Source organism: Rhinolophus ferrumequinum, chromosome 19 (genome assembly GCF_004115265.2).
Source record: "Rhinolophus ferrumequinum isolate MPI-CBG mRhiFer1 chromosome 19, mRhiFer1_v1.p, whole genome shotgun sequence".
In the NCBI taxonomy this organism is placed as follows: domain Eukaryota; kingdom Metazoa; phylum Chordata; class Mammalia; order Chiroptera; family Rhinolophidae; genus Rhinolophus; species Rhinolophus ferrumequinum.
The window spans coordinates 30,592,720-30,609,107 of NC_046302.1; the positions used below are offsets into that span (position 1 = coordinate 30,592,720).

A 16,388-nucleotide genomic window follows, 5' to 3' on the forward strand; every position below is an offset into this window, starting at 1 on the left:
TAAAAATAGTAGTAGTAGTAATGATAATAGTCGGAAACATTTTTAAAACTAACTTTATACTGGGCACTATTCAAAGCCCTTCGTATGAATGATCTAATTATCACAACTCCAAGAGGCAGTATAAGATGTTAGTGTGAGACCTCTTTCGTATGAAGGAGTAAGATGAAAACCCTCTGTTATCTCAAGCAATTCAACTCTGTCCAAACTTGCAAACCTCACTGTATCCAAATATAGGCAAATAACAGCTCATTCCTTTTAGAAGACAGTTGAGAGATAATCTGTTACAACTGAACATGCCACTTGAGCGTCTAACACACCCCCACCCACCCCAACATCTACCCCATAATGTTCTCCTTGAAAAAGTTTTTGATAAATATGGGGTAGTTTTTTTCCCTTTTGTCAAATTAGTACCCTTATAAATTGGCACCCTTCATAACTGCATGTCTCACCACCACGTTGAGTTTTGCAGTGGATGCTGTGTGTAATCTCTGTTTTACTTATCAGGAAACTGAGAGTCAGGCAACTTGATTAATGTGTTATATCAGTCTTTTTATTGCTGTGTAACAAATTACTACCACTTAGTTTTAAAAAGCACATTTATTGGCTCTTAGTTCCTGTGGGTCATGAGTGTTGCACAGCTTAGTCGGGTCCTCTGCTCGGGATCTTACAAGTTGCAATCACGGTGTCAGCTGGGCTACATTCTAAACTGGAGCTCTAGGTCCTCTTCCAAGCTCACATGATTGTTGGTGATATTTAGTGTATTGCATCCATATGATAGATGTCTTGTTTTCTCGCTAGCTATCGGCTGTAAATTGCCTTCTGCTCCAGAGGTCATTGCCACGTGACCCTCTCCAGTGGCCCTCCCACAGCATGGTAGCTTATTTCTTCAAGGCTGGCAGGAGAGCCTCTTACCTTGAGAAAGGCACTCTCTTTTAAAGGGGTTACGGGAGTAGGTCTGACCCATACAAGATAATCTTTCTTTTTATTAGCTCAAAGTCAGCTGATCAGGAGCCTTGGTTACATCTGGGCAGTCCCCTTTGCCATAAATGTAACATAATCACATGATTGCCATCTCATAATCACAAGTTCTAAGCACACACCAGGGGAAGAGATAATACAGGGTGGGTACACCAGTAGAATGGGAACCTTGGGGACCATCTTAGAATTCTGCCTACAACGTGCATAGTCATCCATTGGCCAATAGGCAAAGCAGCGTTCTCTTTGAGCAAAGCATGCATTAAAGTCGTTAAGTTGTACTACCTCTCAAAAACATTAGCTAACTACCAAAAACATTTTAGAATATTCCAAATACCTGACTTTTGTGAATAATGTAACAATCAGTATCATTAAAAGAAGTTTCGGCTATGTCAATACCTAAAAGTGTACATATATAAGTATGTTAAGGAATAAATATGAGAATATGAGATAAAACATGCTGTCTATTTTTGTTACTAATACATGTATTAGAAAATATATGATAATGTAAAATAGTTGATTTAAGTTTCTGGACGTTTAAAAAATTTGTCATTTTTAAGGTATAATCATTCTATAAAAAGATAGTTTACCATACAAAGTAGCAGGTGATAAATGTTAAATATTTGTGTTGACAGTAAATGCTACGGAAGTTCAGAGTAGGGAAGATTAATGTGGACTAAAGTTTCTCTTTAGTTGTAAAGTAGGTTAATTTTTTTGTAAGGTAGTTTATCATAAATTTCGCCCTAAGATTAGTTCCTTTTCTGTAGCTTGCAATCTCAGTGGCATCTGTTTAGTGTACAGGATTGCATGTCTTCTTTGAAGAGGACCAAATCTTCTCCCCAGATGTGGCTCATTCTCATTTAAATAGAATTGCTTTAGAAACTCAAAAATCTTAAAAATCATTGTCATAGCACTCTTTTATCATAAGATAAGAAACAGTGTTGCTGTATATCTCTGTTAATTGACTTTTTTTTTACCAATCAGTTCATCATTTTCAACTATTGCAAAGTAAATTAGTGGGATTTTTTTCCCTCAATTATTTATTCATTTGATGTCTCTAGTATAGGTAAGCACCTCAACTGTTTATGAATTAGTTCTCTAAAAAGAAGTTGTGCTAGACTGAATAATGGTCTGTTCCCCTAAATATGTCAGCGTCCTAATTCCTGGAACCCGTGAATGTCATTTTATATGGTAGAAAGGACTTTGTATTGAAAAGAGACTTTACAGATGTGATTAAGCTAAGGATTTTGAGATGAGGAAATTATCCAGGATTACATGGGTGAACCTGACATAATCAAAACTGTCCTTAGAAGAGGGATACAGGAGTCAGATACAGACCAGTGGTTCTCGAAGTGTGATCTCAGTAGCAACATTAGCATTACCTGGTAACTGCTTGCAAATACAGATTCTTCAAGTCTACTCTAGACTTATTGAATTGGAAACTGGGGATAAAACCCAGCAATTCACCCCTTTTAACAGGCCTTCCAGGTGATTCTGATACATGGTAAATTTTGAGAATCACTGATCTAAGGTTTGCTCTCCCTGATAGAACAGGTTTGAGGCTGAAATGCTAGGACAGCTCACTCTGTTGACTTGTCAGAGGTAATTTGCAACTGCTTCCTTTCTGCCTGAGTTTTATCAGACTGTAATCACTTGAACAGCTTAATTGAAAAATCATTTATGTTTATAGCTGAAATTAAATGTTTTGTATTTAAATAACCACTTTTGATTAGAATCATATTTTGTTGAAAGTGGTTATTTTTATCTGTGTGCTATAAAGATATTTATAAAAACGCATCAAATTTCTAATGGTAACTAACACCTATTCAGTATAAGGTGAAATGTTTTACATCAAATCTCATACTGTGTAATGGCCAATCAAAGGGGATTTCAAAGGGTATTTTAAGGTAGCTAAATGGATTTCTTGGCTTATTATTCAAAATTAAACATTTTAAGACGTTAGCGTTTAATGCTTTTGCCTCTTCTCAAAGTCGATTTTATGTTACCTTCATTATTTGCAACTCCTGGAATTTTGCTTAGGCAACAAGTAGCAACACTTTCTTTTACTCATCCTTATGGATTTACTGAGATCTAGATTGTTTGAAAATGGGTTTAGCTTTGTGGCACTTGTCTGTTTAGCTGTGTGAGTACTATCATTTATTTAAGACAAAACAACAGCTTTGTTTTGGTAAAAATATATGATTGATTTCTGAAAAGCCAAAAGAAAGAACTCATTTCTTTGTGCTTTCATTTGACAACTGATCTTGTGGTTCCTTTCAGGCATCCAACAGGAAAAGCACTCTCCAGTCTTCGTCTATGGAACTGGATGGTTCCTACTTGAGCGTAGCCAAACCACAAACCTGCTACCAAGCCAAGCAAAGGCCTAAGTCTGCAAACCAGGACTCAGCTTCAGAATCCCTGGTGAAGTTCAGGAATAATTCTTTGAAACCGGCTGCCTTTCATTATCCCAAAAAGGATGTCGACAAGGTGCCATCAGAGACTAGAACATATCATTATGGCTCCCCGGGGAAAAAACGAGTAGCTGCCATCCCTACAGAGACAGCGCCACCAGAGGAACTGAAGATGCGGGTAGGCCAACAGCTTACGCCTCCTCCATCCAGTCTGTGTGGTTGTCACAAACTTTCTGAAAATGCAGATCATGTTCATGTTGTTCGCCACCCTACCGACGTGGGCCCTCCACATTCCAAGACCCATCCGGAATCATGCCGTTATTGTGGACTTTCCTGGGCATCTCTGATGCGTGGCCAAGGGGCACTGCAGCCTAGTGAAACTGATTTCAAAAAGCAGCTGTCAGATGATAGAAGGCAGCAACTTATGCTTCAAAAAATGGAGCTGGAAATTGAAAAGGAGCGCCTTCAGCATCTGCTGGCCCAGCAGGAGACAAAGCTTCTCCTGAAACAGCAGCAGCTTCATCAGTCTCGACTGGATTATGACTGGTGAGTCTCCCTGTCCTTTCAGCAGTGTCTGTAGCTTGGAGAACACAGTATGCAATGACTGCTGTGTTACTGTAATACTAGATTTGTGGGAACAGAGGTTTTTCGGGATCTTGGCTTGCTCTAAATGCATACCAACTATGACTAGTACGTAAATTCCACTGTCATCTTTGGAAGACTTTAAAGATTACCTTGTCTTCCAGAAAGGTAGCTTAGAATATTTCCTTAGCAGTCCAGTGTAATTTTTCCCGGATTCCAAAGACAATATTTTTAAATGATACTACGATTACACAAAATCTTTCGCTGTTTGATGTCATTGTAGAGAATATTAGGCATTAAGTAAAAGCTTGAGATTTCAGAATGTGGAATCAGACTGTAAAGAAGTGTGATTAGCTGTCATTATTCCATATTTATGTCAATGTACCATAATGTAAAATATAATAAATTATGGGAGCCTTCTAAATTCAATCTTTTCCTCTTTAGTAACCAATTCTTATAGACTTACGCACACTTAAATGGTTCTTCCCTTAACAGTTCTTCCCTAAGAACAGGGTTAGAGAAGCTAAATTGCTATTTTAATATTACATATATAGTTTAGCATAGTTTTATAATACATGGAGAGTCATAAAATTTGCTGTCTTAATTTATTAAAGCAAAATTAGTAATAAATCAGATACAGTTATATTTGAAACACAGTAAAATGTAATACATATATCTTGAAAACAGAAAATTTCAAGTTTTTATAGTGAAGTATATATGTCAGGTGTGCCAAAACAATGTACACATTTTAAGAAAGGAAAAAAACTATTAAAATTGTAATACTCAATATATACTGATAACAAAAGATGACTACAAGTCATATTTGACTTCTGCAATTACAAGAGGTGCTCAAAGTGGTTACCCTCAGCGTCCAGACACTTCTGATTATGGCGAACTACTGCTTGAGCATAGATAACATCTCTTAAAATGTGTATACATTTTTTGGCACCCCCAATATATATATATATATATCCTTTATTCATTTGTTGACAGACTTTAGGTTGTTTCCATAGCTTGGATATTTTGAGTAATGCTGTAATGAACATGGGAGTGCCGATATCTTTTCAAGATAACTAATTTTGTTTCCTTTGGATAAATACCCAGAAGTAGAGTTGCTAGATCATATGGTAATTCTATGTTTAATTTTTTGAGGCACTGCCATACTGTTCTCCATAATGGCTGTACCAATTTACATTCCTACTAACAATGTATAGGGGATTCATTTTTCTCCACATTTTCTCCAACACTTACCTTTTGTCCTTTTGATCAAAGCCATCCTAACAGGCGTGAGGTGATATCTCATTTTGGTTTTGATTTTCATTTCCCTGATGGTTAGTGATGTTGAGCATCTTTTCATACTGTGTTTCCCCGAAAATAAGACCTAGCCAGAACATCAGCTCTAATGCGTCTTTTGGAGCAAAAATTAATATAAGACCCAGTCTTGTTTTAATATAAGACCATGTATAATATCATACAATATAATATAATATAATATAATATAATGTAATATAATATAATATAATATAATACCTGCTATAATATAATACCAGATATAATATAATATAATACCGGGTCTTATATTAATTTTTGCTCCAAAAGATACATTAGAGCTGATGGTCTGGCTAGGTCTTCTTATTGGAAAAAAACGGTATACCTGTTGAGCATTTGTACGTCTTTTGAAAAAATGTCTTTTCAGGTCCTCCGCTCATTTTTTAACCGGACTTTTGTTTGGTTTGTTTGGTTTGGTTTTTGCTATTGAGTTGTATAAGCTCCTTACATATTTTGGATATTAATCCCTTATCAGATATATAAGGGATTTATATATCTAGATATATAAGTGGTTTGCAAATATTTTCTCCCATTCCGTAGGTTTCCTTTTCATTTTAATAATTGTTTCCTTTGCAGTGCAGAAGCTTTTAAGTTTGATGTAGTGCCACTTGTTCATTTTTGCTGTTTTGCCCAGGATTTTGGTGTTGTATCCAGAAAAATTATTGCCAAGACCAATGTCAAGTAGTTTTCCCCATTTTTTCTTGCAGCAGTTTTACAGTTTCAGATCTTACATTTAAGTCTTGAATCCATTCTGAGTTAATTTTTGTGAGTGGTGTATGATAGTGATCCAATTTCATTCTTTTGCATATGAATATCCAGTTTTCCCAGCACCATTTATTGAAAGGACTATCCTTTCTTCATTTTGTGTTCTTGGTAAGTAACCTGGTCAAAGATTAGTTGACCACGTAGTCATGGCTTTATTTCTAGACTTTCTATTTTATTTCAATGGCCTTGATGTCTGTTTTATGCCATTACTGTTTTGATAATATAATTTAGAATTACGAAATGTGATACCTCCAGCTTTGCTGTCTTTGCTGAGGGTTGCTTTGGCTATTTGGGATCTTTTGTGGTTCTATACAAATTTTAGGATGTTTTTTCTAATTTTGTGAAAAATGCCAATGAAATATTGGTAAAGATTCCACACAATGTGATACATTGATGATGCATTACAGAATTGTACACTTAAAACTTGTGTAACTTTACTAACCATTATCACCCCAATAAACTTTAATTTTAAAAAAATGATTGGAAAAAAAAGATTGCATTGAATCTATAGGTCACTTTTGATAGTATGGACATTCAACAGTGTTCTTCCAGTCTATGAACGTAAGGTATCTTTGCATTCTTTCAACAGTTTTCAGTGTACAGATCTTGCATTCCCTGGGTTAAATTTGCTCCCAAGTATTTTAAATTTTTTTGATGCAATCGTAAGGGATTGTGTTCTTATTTCTTTTTCAGATAGTTCAGTGTTTGTGTATAGATATGCAACTGATTTTTGTGTGGTGATTTTGTATCCTGCAATTTTAGTGAGTTCGTTTATTAGATCTAACAGTTTTTTTGGTGAAGTCTTCAGGGTTTTCTCTATATAAGATTGTATCACCTGCAAACAGAGACAATTTTACTTTTTCCTTTCCAGCTGGGATCCTTTTATTTATTATGCTTATCTCATTGCTCAGGCTAGTACTATGAATAGAAGTGGCAAGAGGGGGCATCCTTGTCTTGTTCCTGATCTTAAAGGAAAACCTTTTAGTCTTTCTCCACTGAGTATGATGTGATCAGTGGGCTTGTCATATATGACCTCTAGTAGTTAAGTTACATTCCTTCTACACCTGGTTTCTTGCGGTTTTTATCCTGAAAGGATGTTGAATTTTGCCAAATACTTTTTCTGCATCATTGAGATGATGATATATTCTTATTTTTTATTTCATTAATGTGGTAAATTTATTTTGGAGTATTTTTTTGAGAAATTTTACATCTATATTCATCGGGAATATTGGCCTGTATTTTCCTTTTTGTAGTATCCTTATCTGGCTTTGTTATCAGGATAATGCTGGCCTCGTAAAATGAGTTGGGAATATTTCTTCCTCTTTGATTTGTTGGAAGAATTTAGAAGGAATGACATTAATTCTTCTGTAAATGGTTGGTAGAATTCACCAGTGAAACCATTTAGTCCTGGACTTTTTTTTCTAGGGAGATTTTTAGTTACTGATTTAATATTCTTAGTCATTATTGGTCTGTTCAGATTTTCTATTTCTTCATGATTCAGTCTCGATAGTTTGTATGTTTCTAGGATTTTATCATTTCTTCTAGGTTATCCAATTTTTTGATGTATAATTATTCATATTCTTTTGTGATCCTTTGTATTTCTGTGCTATGAGTTGTACTGTCTCCTCTTTCATTTCTGATTTTACTTAATTGAGTCCTCTCTTTTTTTCTTAGTGTTGCTAAAGATTTGTCGATTTATTTTATCTCTTCAAAAAACAATTCTTTAATTTTTCCTATTGATTTTCTGATTTCTATTTCATTTATTCCTGCTCTGATCATTGTTATGTTTTCTTTCTGCTAACTTTAACTATAGTTTGTTATTTTTTTTAGTATTTTTGAAGTATGAAGCTAGGGTGTTTTTGAGATCTTTCTTTGTTTTTAATGTAGATATTTATTGCTTTAAACTTCCCTCTTAGAAGTGCTTTTTCTGCATCATATAAATTTTGGTATATTCTATTTTTATTTTCATTTGTTTCAAGATATTTTTTTTATTTCCCTTTTGATTTATTCTTTGACTCTTTGGTTGTTCAGGAGTGTGTTAATTTCCACTTATTTATGAATTTTCCAGTTTTCCTCCTGTTACTGATTTCTAGTCTCATGCCACTGTGGTTAGAAAAAAATACTTGATATGATTTCAGTCTTCTTAAATTTTTAATAATTTTTTTGTTTAACATGATCTCTCTGGGAAAATATTCTGTTTACTTCTGAGAAGAGTATATGTTCTGTTCCTGTTGGATGGAATGCCTGTATATGTCTGTTAGGTCTATTTGGCCTAAAGTATAGCTCATGTCCACTGTTTCTTTAATGTCTGTATGATCTATCCATTGTTGAAGTCCCCTACTATTACTATTTTGTTGTCTATTTCTATCTTCAGATCTGTCAGTATTCAGGGGCTCCAATGTTGGGTGCATACAGATTTGCATTTGTTGTAACCTCTTGATTAATTGACCCCTATAAGTAATTTTCTTTGCCTCTTTTTACAAGTTTTGATTTGTCTATTTTTTCTTATATAAATGTACGTAGTTACCTGTGCTCTCTGTGTTTATATACCTGTCTGTGTGTCACTACCAAATGTTATTATTAAACTCTTAAGTTCCTTGAGGGTAATTATTCTATGTACTTCTTTGTGTATATCATTGTGCATAGCTGCAATTGTAGAATAGCTTTTGGCAATCATGGAAATGATAATACTCTTTTAACAATATTTTTACGTCTTTATGGTTTTATTTTATAGTTAAGAATGTGGTTTTACGGATTTCATTTCTAAAAATGAAACAAAGATTTCTTTAAAAATGCTGAGAGAATGGGTAGTAAGGGTCACATATTTGGTGCCAGCAAATAATTGCCTGGTAGAACTTCTTGGTAAGTTCTTAAATTGCTTTCCTTCCTCAGAACATTGAGGGTGGGGCTAAGTTAGCATTGATGGATAGAATTTCTTCCAGTTCTTTGAGGGGAACTTTTCTGTGACCCAGATAAAACGTTGGTTAGTGAAATGTAGTCCCAGCTTTTTAAATTGCCAGTATGAGAAGTAAGTGCCACCTATGGATATGTTGGGCAGGGTCAGTTATACTTAGTGTTGCTAGAATTTCCATTGAGACTCTGATGATCAAAATATACTTGCTTAGCAGTAGATAAGGTGAAGCATTCAATTTCCAGAGAAGAGATTTAAAGTGCTTCTAAAGCATCTATAATGTTGAGTTTTTAAATGATATTCTAACCAACTCAGTCTTCCCCTACTCCTCTATAAATAAAGAAAATTTAAATTCTTGTGAAACTGGTTTGTGTTTATGTGTAGTTAGAAAGTACCCATTTATTTTTGATAGGCTGAGTTTTAATATAAAAATAATTGCTGGGGGTCTAGCTGGAAGAGAATGGTCTTTCAAGGGTCACCATTCAGTTCCTTAGATTCGACAGCATTAGACATTCTCTAAATTTATTTTTACAGGTTAAGAACTCAAGCTATATTTAAGTCAAGAGAAATGGTTGCTGATAAAGAGTTTACTAAGCCCCGAGAGCTCAACCTGGATATGAATGGGAGTGACACTGGACCAAGGTAAACTTAAATGGTGTGTCAAGGCAAGAATATGTAGGATACAGATATTAAGGATATGTTTGGTGTATATATATTAGTGAATCCAGTATTCTGATTATACGAATACATACATTCTCATTATAAAGTTTCAATATATATATAGAAAAGTATAAAGAAGAAAATAAAAACTGTCCATATTCTTCCAGAGGCAATCCTTTGAGTCCTTTTCCCATCTATCTTTCTTTTATAATTATATATTCTATATTGAAGTAATACAGATTGTGCTTATGCAGAATTTTATTTTTTGCCATTTTACTGTGCCATATTTTGTTAGAAAATTTTTATGAAAACAACTTAATTCACTCAACAAATATTTATTGTTTGACATCTATTTTTCAGTATTTATCTATAAGCCTATTGTTGGCTAATACAGAGCTTTGCTATTGTAAATTATGCCTTCAAGACCATTTCTGTAAATAAATTATTGACTTTATCTCTACCTATTTCCTTGGTATAAGTTCCTATAAGTGGACTGCTAGCTCATAGTATATATGAATCCTTTTAAGATTCTTGATTCACATCAACAGTCCCTTTCCATAAGTTGCTTTACCATAAAAGTTAAATCAGTTCATACCACCAGAACTATGTTTGAGAATTCTCTTTTCATGAAATTTGAAGAATTTGGTAACGTTCTTTTTACAAATACATACATTTTCCCCTATTTTTTTCCTCCTCCTCTTTTGGGACTACATTTACTTTTTTTTTTTTTTTTTAAGATTTTATTGGGGAAGGGGAACACAACTTTTATTGGGGAACAGTGTGTACTTCCAGGATTTTTTTCCAAGTCAAGTTGTTGTCCTTTCAATCTTAGTTGTGGAGGGTGCCATTCAGCTTCAAATTGTTGTCCTTTCAGTCTTAGTTGTGGAGGGCGCAACTCAGCTCCAGGTCCAGTTGCCGTTGTTAGTTGCAGGGGGCGCAGCCCACCATCCCTTGCAGGACTCAAGGAATCGAACTGGCAACCTTGTGGTTGAGAGCCCACTGGCCCATGTGGGAATCGAACCAGCAGCCTTTGGAGTTAGGAGCACGGAGCTCCAACCGCCTGAGCCACCAGGCCAGCCCTACATTTACTTTTATATTAGACCATTAGATATTATATGCAGATCCCTGACTCTCTGCTAATTAAAAAAAAATTTTTCCTTTGTTTTTTATTTTGAATAATTTCTATTGATCTATCCTCAAATTCATCAATGCTCATGGTATTTAGAATGAATTTTTAATATTTTTAGACATTGGATTTTCCAGTTTTAGAGTTTCCATTTGGATCTTTGTTATAATTTCTGTTTCTCTGCTGAAATTTCCTGTTTTATTTTTTGAAAGCATATTTTTAAAACTACTAGCTGGTAACTCTAACACCTGGGTCACCTTATGGGTTTGTATCCATTGATCAACTTTTCTCTTGAATATTGGTCATGTTTTCTTGTTTCTTTGTATATTTAGTAATTTTGGATTGTTTCCTAGTCATTGTGAGAGACTCTAGAATTCAGTTATATTCCTCTGAACAATGTTAACTTTTTGTGCTAACAGGCAGTTAACTTGATTGAACTCACATTTCAAACTATCTTCCATGAGTAAGTGGCAGTGAAAATCATTGCTGAGGGGCCGGCGCGGTGGCTCAGGCGTTAGAACTCCATGCTCCTAACTCCGAAGGCTGCCGGTTTGATTCCCACATGGGCCAGTGGGCTCTCAACCACAAGGCTGCCAGTTCAATTCCTGGAGTCCTGTAAGGGATGGTGGGCAGCGCCCCCTGAAACTAAAATTGAACACAGCACCTTGAGCTGAGCTGCCGCTGAGCTCCGGAATGGCTCAGTTGGTTGGAGCACGTCCTCTCAACCACAAGGTTGCCAGTTCGACTCCTGCAAGGGATGGTGGGCTGCGCCCCATGCAACTAACAATGGCGACTGGACCTGGAGCTGAGCTGCGCCCTCCACAACTAAGACTGAAAGGACAACTTGAAACTGAATGGCACCCTCCACAACTAAGATTGAAAGGACAACAACTTGACTTGGAAAAAAGTCCTGGAAGTACACACTGTTCCCCAATAAAGTCCTGTTCTCTTTCCCCAATAAAAATCTTTAAAAAAAAAAAAAATCATTGCTGAGTTATTTTAACTTTACCTAGATTCTTGAATCTGCCCTGTTTATGTGTAGTACAGGGTCAGCCAGAACTGGCAGGGTTGTTACATAGAATTTGAATCTTATACTCTTTCTCTCTCTCCTCTCCAGAATTTTTCCCTTTTCATTTATTCTTGTACTTTAAGCAGGCCCTTGAGCTAAAGGACACTTAAAAAAAAAAAATTAAGGACTCTCCCAATGACACTATCTATTTCAAATGCTGAGCCTAGTCTTGTTTCTGCTTGCATTTGGCCACTCTTCAGTGCTTCAGGTTTGTTTTTGTTTTTCTCCCAGAGTTTATAGTTGTTGTTACCTGTGGAAGATTTGGTTCTATAGGAACTACTCAAGCCATTTTCAGAAGCAGAACCAAATAATTCTCACTTTAGCACAATTTTGCCATAATTTATCTTTCTAATTGTGGTAAAATATACATAACAAAATTTACCCTCTCAACTATTTTTTGGTTTACAATTCATATTTTTGACCAACCAATCTCCAGAACTGTTTGTTGTTGCAAAACAAACTGTGTACCCATTAAAGTCCTCCCCGTTTCTTCTCTCCCCCAGTTTCCACTCTTTAGAGACAAGAAGTTTTGACTCCTTTCTATGTTTCCTTTTTTATCTGTTTCTTCTAGTATTTATATCTATGTTTCTGAAGAACAGATTTATGTAGGTATTAAGTATTCACTTTGTCCTATGAAAGATGATAATTTAACTCTCACCGATAACCATTTTCTCTCTTTTCTCCCTCCCTCCATTCCTTCTTGTATTTTCTTCTCCCTTTCCCCCTCTGCCACTTTCTCTAACATACATATTGACACACATGATACTTCTTTCTGTTCTCTCAACATAACTATATCACAATATGCTTACAATAAGACAGCAGATATTTTATACACAGCTGGGCTATGTACAGTATGATTGTTAAATTTAGTTTTTATATAATGAATTGTTTTCTCTAAAGTTTAGAATTGCCTTATTTTCTGTGAACTCATTCATTTATTAATTCACTCAAATATTTATAGTTTCCCACCAGGTGCTTGGCACATTCTAGACTTTGGGGCATATATATAATAGTACACAAAACACAAAAATGTCTGACCTTGTGCAATTTATATTTTCATGTCTTGTCATTCCCAAATTCACCCAGAAATTATAATTATCTAAACATATCTTAACATATTAGTTATTCTGTCATATCTCTTCATTGCTTTCATTTTTTGCTACTTTTCCTTCTTATTTTTCCTTTTTTTTTTTTTTTAGATATCCCTCCTGGATCTCTCCATAATCCTGCACTAGTTTGAACCGGTTATTCTCTAGGCTTCCTGTCTAGGGATTTATGCTGAAATTTCCCTTATCCATCATCTTGGAAATTTTCTTCATTTCTTTTCTGGGTATTTTCCCCTTTTGTTGGATCACATATTATCTGTCCTCTTTTTGGTTTATACTCATTTTCCTGAAACATGTCTTTCAATGCTTACTGAGAAGGAGTACAGAGGCAATAATTTTTTGGAGACCTCATACCTATGAAAAATGTCTTACGTCTATCTTCATCTTTAGTGTATAGTTTAGATGGATATAGAATTCTTAATTGGTTATTATTTATCCTCAGAAGAGATAGAAGGTGTTTTCCATTATCTTCTAGTTTTTGTTGCCATGAACAAGTTTGGTGTAATTTAATTCTTTATCTTTTTTGTGTGACCTGTTCTCCATGGAACTATTAGAATCTTATCTTTTCTCTGCATTGTTCTAAAAATTAATGCCAGTGTGCATTTGTTGAACGTTTTTGTATTAATTATGCTGAATAATCAATGGATTCTTTCACCTGGGAAAACTTCCTTCAATGAAAAGCTATTGAAAGTTCTCCAAATAGATGAGCAAGGCTTGTCAACTGATGGGCTTCACTGTGGGGTAATCAGGTAGGAATCAGGGCATGGGGACCCTCTGTTAGAATCTGTAGGTCTTTGGGGGACCCTCTGTTGGTATCTGTAGGTCTTTAGTCTTGGGATAGTCAGTTTCCCTAGGGATAAATCTTCTGCCTGCGTAGGAAGAAGGGATGGGAGCATCACATGAGCTTGGCTGCCAATGTGGGCATCTCTGTGGAGGAATAGAAATAGTACCCAACACTCATTATGTAGGCTTTCATTTAATACCTTGTTTAACTATATGGTATTTCTGCTCTCAACTATATTTTAGGCCCCCAAGACAGGAGTTTCCAGGGGAGTGAACTTCCAATCTTCTCAAGGTGGGGAGAAATAGTTGACTGACTCTGGAGATAAAGGAGGGCATCTTGGATATTGTACTGCTATACAGACTTTCATCCAGCCATGCGTACAGTCCCACTTGCATTCCTACCTGTTTTCTCTAATCCCCGAGCCTCTCAGGAGTTCTCTGGCATGTTTCAGCTTAACCTCCTCTTCTGCCCCAGCCAGCACATATTTCAGTTTTGATTTTTCTAGTTGGCTTATTGGTTTGAACTCATACATCTGCTTTCAAGACTTCTAAAATTTTGTAACATGTCTTATTATTTTTGTCCATTCCTCTTCAGTTTTCTGCCATCAGATAATTTCATGTCTTTTTTATACTTTTACTATAAGTTTTAGAGATTTCAGAAGGGAATAGAGGTTTGTTTTCGATCAGCCATGTAAATTGGCTCTCTAGTGTTGATTTATATAAACAATATATGATCAGTTTAATAGGTGGAAAATAGCATGCTACTCTAATTTACAGTTATTCAATAAGAATGACTCTTTTCATTTGTATATTATTAACCCTTTGTGTTTCTTTGTAGAATCTTCATTTCCTGACTATATCCACATTTTTGTATGTAGGGGCATTATATATCTTCTTTAGTTGATACGTAAGATCTTTCTATTATGGTATTTGCTTTGAATTTAAAATAATTTTTTCTTACTTTTAATGATATTCATATTTAGCTATATCTTCATATTTATTTGCTTGCTAGGAAAAATATATTTAAGATGCTGATTAGCCAAAAGTAGAAAATAGTACATACCCATAATCATATCATCTAAATAGTCTTAGTATGTAACTTCTAGATCTCATTTCTTTAGGAGTATGTGATGTATATTGATAGTATACATTTTGTTTCATATTCCACTTTATTTTAATCAAACTTTGCTAAATTTCAAAAAAAATCCATTTTCTTATAAAAAGTAAAATATCCAAAGGCACATCAAGAAAAGATCTGTCATCTTTCATTCCCTATTCTATTCCCTATCTTGACTGTCTTGCTTGAATTATTGTTAGCACCCTAATGTGTATCCTTCTATACCTTTTCTTTATTTCATATATATATATATATATATATATATATATATATATATATATATATGAAACATTTGTAAACATTCAAGGTCAAACTGAACATTAGTTGTTCATTTTTCTCCCATTTAACAGTACTTAATGGTCATCTATGAGATTTTTTTTTTTTACATGTAGAACTATGGCAAGCAGAATAATTGTCGCCCCCTTTCCCAAAGATATGTGTGCTCTGATCCCTGGAACCTCTCAAATGTTACCTTACGTGGCAAAGGAACTTTGTAGATATGATCAAGGGAACAGACCTTGAAATGAGAGGCTATCCTGGATTATCTGGGTGGTCCCAGTCTAATCACATGAATCCTAAAAAGTGGAGAACCTTTTCTTGCTGGTGAGAGAGATGAGATGGAAGGAGGAGGAGCTAGTTCAAGCATGAGAGTGACTTAACCTGCCATTGCTGGCTTTGAAGATGGAGGAAAGAGGTCACAAGTGAAGCAATGCAAGAAGCCTCCAGAAGCTCAGAAGAGTCCTCAGCTGGCAGCCAGCAAGGAAACGGGAACCTCAGTCCTCCAACTGCAAGGAGCTTAATTCTACTAACAGCCCAAATGAGCAAGGAAACGTCCTGTTTTAGAGCCTTCAGAAAGGAACGTAGTCCTGCCTATACCTCAGTGTTAGCCCAGTGAGACCTGTGTCAGACTTCCAATTACAGAACTACAGAATAATAAATTTATGTTGTTTAAGCCACTACATATGTGCTAACTTGTTATAGCAGCAATAGAAAACTAATACAAATACTAACTTGTTTCTTATAAATGCATAATAGGCCATGGTTTCTATATGTACTATAACTTATCCATCACTTCTATTGTTGGATATTCAAGTTCTTTACCACTACACACAATGCTATAACAAGCATGACCATACTTATTCTTGTGTTCTGCTCCTTCTGCTTTTTTAGGATAAACACCCCAAAATAAAAATGCTGGGTCAAAGGCTATTTCTACATAAGGATATTTTGATATAATACATAAATTACAGTGGTTCGGGGGGAAAAAATTACAATGGTCCGTGCCAATTTTCTTTTCCAAAAGGTTATAGCAATTCATACTCCCACTAGCAGTTTATGAAAGTTTTCATCACTGCTATTCAGGTAAGTGTAATGAATGTTTTGAAAGCTAGTGCTTCAGTCTGAGAGGTGGACAGGCTTTAAAAGTTCAGATGCATCTGAGCATACATGTCCTATATTCAAATAATTATGACAAAAATAAGATAAGACTAGACACTGCTTTCAAAAAAATGTTTCCTAATATGCCTTTGATAAGACCATAGGCCTTTTAAATTG

The 16,388-nt window shown here is 35.1% G+C and overlaps 1 protein-coding gene across 3 annotated transcripts in view; it reads left to right on the plus strand.

Annotated features, from left to right (window-relative positions):
- KIAA1328 (KIAA1328 ortholog) overlaps positions 1-16,388 on the plus strand; it is a 259,083-nt gene that overhangs the window by 162,117 nt on the left and 80,578 nt on the right. For 2 of the 3 annotated variants that reach the window (XM_033087803.1, XM_033087805.1), the window contains 2 exons: positions 3,256-3,932; positions 9,508-9,615. In XM_033087803.1, coding sequence (XP_032943694.1) covers positions 3,256-3,932; positions 9,508-9,615 — 785 coding nt within the window. The remainder of the gene's footprint in view (positions 1-3,255; positions 3,933-9,507; positions 9,616-16,388) is intronic. The other variant, XM_033087804.1, reaches the window with a different exon arrangement.